Source organism: Sinocyclocheilus rhinocerous, unplaced genomic scaffold, assembly GCF_001515625.1.
Source record: "Sinocyclocheilus rhinocerous isolate Xijiao unplaced genomic scaffold, SAMN03320098_v1.1 scaffold853, whole genome shotgun sequence".
In the NCBI taxonomy this organism is placed as follows: domain Eukaryota; kingdom Metazoa; phylum Chordata; class Actinopteri; order Cypriniformes; family Cyprinidae; genus Sinocyclocheilus; species Sinocyclocheilus rhinocerous.
The window spans coordinates 1,269,444-1,275,435 of NW_015627738.1; the positions used below are offsets into that span (position 1 = coordinate 1,269,444).

The 5,992-nt window shown below is 35.8% G+C and overlaps 1 protein-coding gene across 1 annotated transcript in view; it reads left to right on the forward strand.

The window, feature by feature from the left end:
* Window positions 1-5,992, forward strand: part of shprh (SNF2 histone linker PHD RING helicase) — a 23,208-nt gene that overhangs the window by 12,027 nt on the left and 5,189 nt on the right. Inside the window, exons 12-23 of the mRNA XM_016545982.1 lie at window positions 1,028-1,191; window positions 1,279-1,535; window positions 1,633-1,754; window positions 1,860-1,948; window positions 2,807-2,899; window positions 2,998-3,105; window positions 3,199-3,341; window positions 3,432-3,605; window positions 3,961-4,023; window positions 4,533-4,758; window positions 4,854-4,991; window positions 5,101-5,202. Of these exons, the coding sequence (XP_016401468.1) occupies window positions 1,028-1,191; window positions 1,279-1,535; window positions 1,633-1,754; window positions 1,860-1,948; window positions 2,807-2,899; window positions 2,998-3,105; window positions 3,199-3,341; window positions 3,432-3,605; window positions 3,961-4,023; window positions 4,533-4,758; window positions 4,854-4,991; window positions 5,101-5,202 (1,679 nt within the window). The remainder of the gene's footprint in view (window positions 1-1,027; window positions 1,192-1,278; window positions 1,536-1,632; window positions 1,755-1,859; window positions 1,949-2,806; window positions 2,900-2,997; window positions 3,106-3,198; window positions 3,342-3,431; window positions 3,606-3,960; window positions 4,024-4,532; window positions 4,759-4,853; window positions 4,992-5,100; window positions 5,203-5,992) is intronic.

The window sequence follows — 5,992 nt, forward strand, 5'->3', positions numbered from 1 at the left end:
GTAATATTGACAGAGAAATCTAGACATTTGTGACAGAAAAATGCATTAAAAAATTCAATGGAGTTTGGATGGCACCCGGTGGCTGTTTGTGGTATAACGCCCTAAATAAAATCTCACAGGAACCTCAATTTTTTTCATATCAACTTCAAATTTGGAACATAACTTATTTAGACATAAGGCTTTAATTTTATACCAATTTTAGAGTAAAACCTGTTATGTTAAATATTTATTATATATAAAATAAAATTAATATAGTGCATTTTCTTTACAGTAAATTTAAACTACCATAACTTTTTGATACTTTAAATTTTTTTTTTTAATTCCACTTTTGCGATAATCTGCTGGTTTTCTTCTTTAAAAAGAGACCAAACTTATGTCTTTATTCCAAAGTGTTCATAAATTACAACAATTTAAGTTTGGATAGTGCACCTGCATGCCTATTTAAAAAAATGGGATTGTGAAATATTATTACAATTAATATTGCAATTTAAAATAACTGGTCTACCATTTTAATTTATTAATTTATATAGTTTTATTTATTTATTTTTAATGAACAGTTATTTTTAAATAATGACCAAACAACCTTTGATTCAAAATTTAAGAGCAAAATGCAGTAAATTGCAGTAGTGAAAAATAAACAAGAGATGTTGTCCCCATTTATTGAATGCAGGAAAGAATTATATTTTAAAACAAATATATTTATATGCACCAGTGTAACAATATATAGCAATAAATGGCAGTATTTACAAACGCATATTTTTAATAACAAATTTTACTCTATGTAAAATGCCATATGGTGACTTTTTTTTTACTTTCCTGAGTGATGGCACAAATGAATCATTGAGTCTATGTTTTGAACCGATTCCCTAAAATAGACATTTGAAAGAACTTCTCTGTACTACTGGCATTTTTGCAACTGTGGTCACTAATAAAATATCTGTCTTAGCATTATCATCAGCCTAATGTAATCAGAAGACAGTTGTAATATGTGATTATAATTGTTTTTGTTTTATATGAAATCTTTTAGACTTGTATGGTCTTGTCCTGTTTTTGGGAGTTGATCCTTATTGGGTGAAGTACTGGTGGGACCAGTTACTTTATCGCCCCTACCGCCACAGCAATACGGCACCGCTCTACAATGTCATTGGTCAACTACTATGGCGATCTGCTAAAAAAGATGTCATCGATCAGGTTAGTAGGTAACTCTTTCAAATAACTAATTTCATCCATCATAATCTTCTCATTGCATTGATTTGATGTCACAAACTTCATTTTTAGATCCAAATCCCTCCTCAAACAGAAGAGATCCACTGGCTTAACTTCTCTCCAGTAGAGGGACACTTTTACCACCGTCAGCATGAGGTTTGCTCGCAGGATGCTCTTGTGAAGCTGAGGAAGATCTCTGATTGGTCATTAAAGCTGGGTAGTTTGGACCGACGTACCGTCACTACCATATTATACCCTCTTTTACGTCTACGTCAGGCCTGCTGCCACCCGCAAGCTGTCAGAGGAGAGTTCCTGCCCTTCCAGAAGAGGTTAGAAACACATTTCAGATATAATTTATCAGTTTTTCGGGAGATGAGGTGTTCTGGTTCACTTTGTCCACTCTGATTTTGTTATTTCCTGTTGAAGCACAATGACAATGGAGGAGTTGTTGAAGTCTCTGCAGAAGAAATGTCGTGTGGAGTGTGAAGAAGCCCACAGGCAGCTGGTGTGTGCTCTCAATGGTCTGGCTGGAATTCACATCATCAGAGGTATCGTGAGCCCCATTTCTACAGTATCAGTATTCATCTACAGTATTTACCTGCATCTGCCTTGACTGCTGTAGACGTTAATGAACCGTTTCCTGTCATCGCCAGGCGAGTTTGTAGATGCAGCGGAGATGTACAGAGAAGTGCTACGATCATCTGAAGAACATAAAGCAAGACTGAAAACTGATTCCCTTCAGGTAAACAATTCCAACTCAGTTTAATTTAATGCAAGACACCACATGCTAAACCATTGTTTTTCAGGAACTGCTCAATTTTGAGATTTTGGGCTGTTTGGGCAAGATTCAGGGTAGACTAGTGGAAAGACAACATTAAAAATACAAATTTAGGTATTTACTTTATCTATATGCGTCTGTAGATTTCAGTTACAATACATACCTACAAAGGCATTTTCTCAAAATGAGTTTTTTTTAATGCTCAGCCTGTAATCTCCAATTCAGTAGCATGTACATTCACCACACTTTACAGCTGTATTCCTATCTATATTCGGAGGGTTATTAAAGAGGGGTTTGTTTATAATCATTCACCTGAATTATTAACATTTTATTCCTAAAAATATGGTGATTTCTTTCCTGTGTATCTTTCCTGAGTGATTAAAAAGTGTTTTCCAAAATCTGCTCTATAAAAACTTTTAATATGTCAACAAAATGAAACAAGAATTTTGAACCTTTATCCAGTGTTCATATTCATGCAAATGAGTGCATATTTAATTAGATAATGCCTCATTTGCATTTACATTTAATTAGATAATGCCTCATTAACATTTCAGAAATCTTGTAATACAAAATAAGTGTCTTAAAGTGTTGTGATTAATCAACTGGGAAAGTATGGTTATCTATTAGTTCAAATATTGCCCTAATCACACATTTTTATTATTTTATTTTGTTTTATTTTATTTTTTAACTCATTTTAGTTAAGTCCCAATTCAAATGTCTTTACTGTTGTTTTTGTACAAAATTTTATTACATCTTTTTTAATAAATTTTGTGTGCATTTTTATTGTTGCTGCTTAACTTTTTTTTTGTCCAAAATGTATAGAGGCTTCATGCAACCCACAATCTGATGGAGCTTCTGAATGCAAAGCATCCTGGGATTCCTCCAACCCTGAGAGATGACAGTCTCAAAGATGAGGTTGTGTATTCGCTCATAGGCTTAAATATAATATATTTTTAATAAGAAAATGAGATCAATTTGCTAATCATTTCTAGTTCTCTGTGTTTTCGTCCCAGGCTGAGCAGCTGAAGCAGCATTACATGGCCAAGGTGAACTCTGAGGTTTCTGAAGCACATCAGAACCTACAGCCTGTTCTTCAGCACATTAAAGAGCTGAGATGCAAGGTAAAACCTCAGTTACTACACATTTTCAGCTTTGTGTTTTGCCGAGTTATTGTTGTATGTACTGTAGTTTAATAATTGTGTGTTCTGCCCTAGGTGAACCTTCGCTCTCCCTGGTGGCTGGATGTCTTACAGCAGGCCATTCAGTACTCTATGGACGACGACCTTGTGGGCCGCATTCAAAATGAGCTAACTTGCAGTTATAAACAACAAGCCAACAAGCTCTCATTGGCAGACAAGTAATCCAGCATCCATTCACTTGATAGATTGCACATCTATAGTTTTTGATGGAAAAGAAGTACTATTTAACAAAAATGTCTCACTCATAGGTTTCGAGATGCTCGTGGTCTTCAGTTTCTGCTCAGCACTCAAATGGATGATTTGATGAAATCGCAGAAAACGGTTCAAGATGCTGTAAAGAAGCTGGAGGGGCCTCCATCTCAGCAAGTCATCGAGGAAGCAACACTTTGCCACCTGCGACCTGTTCGTCTGCCACTGAACAAGTAAAATCTTTTCAGTGTTTATGGATGAAGTGCATACTTTCTATTACAGTAGCAATGCCAAAATAATTACTGTTTCCAATCAGTCTGATGTAAAACTCCAAGGCCATTAGTGAAATGGCTTAATTTTATTTTTTAATTTTACATTTATCATTCCACATTATGTAACAAAAATGCACAGACTCTTTTAAGTTACATATGTTTGTTAATTTGTTATTGTTTTTTTATTTTTTTTATTTTGAGCTTCTAGTGTTTAAGAAATTACACATTAGGGTTAGGTTAAATGTCACATTTGCAAATTATGATAATTGTTCACCTTTGAATTTAACATTTGTTCCTTTTAAAATTCATTCCATAGCTGTGTGTTTTGCAAATCCGATGAACTTTTTACGGACTACGAGTCAAAACTCTTCTCTCACACGTAAGTTATAAAACACATTAGATAGTTTGCAGTTTAAAGTGGCAAGTCATCCAAAAATGAACATTTTGTCATTATTTACTAAACCTGTATGACTTCTTGTGTAGAACACATAAGGAAATGTTTAGCAGAATGTCCAAGCTGCTCTTGTACAATAAAGGTTGAAGGACTATGGGCTGTCAAAAAGGACAAAACAGCACAATAACAGTTTCATAAAAGTAATTCATATGACTTCAGCGCTATATTCCAAGTCATACAATAGCTTTATGTGAGAAACAAACTGAAATTTTATCTGTTATTTACTGACAATTATGTTTAAAAACCATGGTCACCATTTAGTTTCATTCAGTGGAAAATCACAGCTTGGACATTCTGATATAAATATCTAATTTTCTGTGCCACAGAAGAAAGTTATAAGGGTTTTTAAAGACATTTTGTTAAACTATTCCTTTAAAACATATATACAGAAAGTATAGTCAGTAAACCTCAGTTTTTAAATGCATTTTTGGCAGAGTAAAGGGACAGACGGCCATCTTTGAGGAGATGATTGAAGATGAGGAACGGCTGGTAGATGACAGGCTCCCCACAACCAGTAGGGGTTTGTGGGCAACCAGTGAGACTGAACGAGCCCTTAAAGCCATCCTGTCCTTTGCCAAGGCCCGTCGTTTGGAGTCTGGACTCATAGAGGAGGGAAACTCATTCATGGAGCTCTTTGAGTCCTGGAAAAAAGAATATAAGGTTTGAGGTTGTTTTCTCATTGCACGATGAATGAAGGAGTGCTTAAATGTCTTCATCAAAATGCCTGTCTGACAGACTGTCTCGTGCTCTTTCAGCTGCTGCATGAGTACTGGATGTCGCTGCGGGATCACGTGTCAGCCATAGATGAGCTGGGCATGGCCACTGAGAGGCTGCGTGTGCGGTTACCTGATGAGCCCAAACCCAAAGTGCTGCATATCATAGAACCTCATGAGGTGATGACAACAGAAAGAGTCCCATCTCTCATGCTATTTGTCATTTTTAGACTAAGAAGTAAGAACCATTATTTTTTAATTTTTAATTTTTTTTTTTACATGTGAACAGGTGGAGCAGAACAGGATAAAGCTGCTCAATGACAGGGCGGTGGCCAAATCACAACTGCAGAAAAAGCTTGGGCAGTTTCTCTATCTCACAAACCTGGAGAAGGTAATACATGATGTATTTTAAGGGATATTATTCAAGTTTTTTTTAAGTGCCCCTATAATGCCATTTTTAAGGTTCCTAATATTGTTTTGGTAGTCTCCTACAATATGTTTACATGCATGCAAGGTCAAAAAACGCTTTAGTTTTCATAACATTTTAATTTAACTAAAATTTAGTATTTTTTTGCTCCTGTACCTTTAAGGCAATATGCTACAGGCAAAACCATTGTTTTCTTAAAGAGTTAGTTCACCCAAAAATGAAAATTAGCCCATGAATTACTCACCCTCAAGTCATCCTAGGTGTATATGACTTCCTTCTTTCAGATCAATCCAGTCAGAGTTATATTAAAAATAGTCTTTTATCTTCCAAGCTGTTTAATGGCAGTCAGCGGGTGTTGCAGTTCATCAGTCCAAAAGAAGTGAAATAAAGAGCATCCATCCATAATAAAAAAGTGCCTCACACGGGGTCGGCGTTGCGCATGCGCTGCTCAGAAGTGACGAATGCGGAAGCCCAGGGGAGAGATCAAAACAAAACAAGGGTCATGAATTAGAAGAACAAAACGAGGATTTGTAAAGAAGAATGTCGGAGGATTTCGATATAAGCCAAGAGGAGACTGGTTTTCCTTTGCTAAAGTAAGGAAACTTTTCTTTCTTTGCTCCAGTAAACAAACGCTGGTTTTCACGAGACTCAACGCCAACATCTTACGTCATCCTCCCGGAGCTGCTTTCGTGTACAACTGTTGGTGCAAGCTACATTAAAGTGATTATTACGTTTTGAATATGGTTATTTTTCT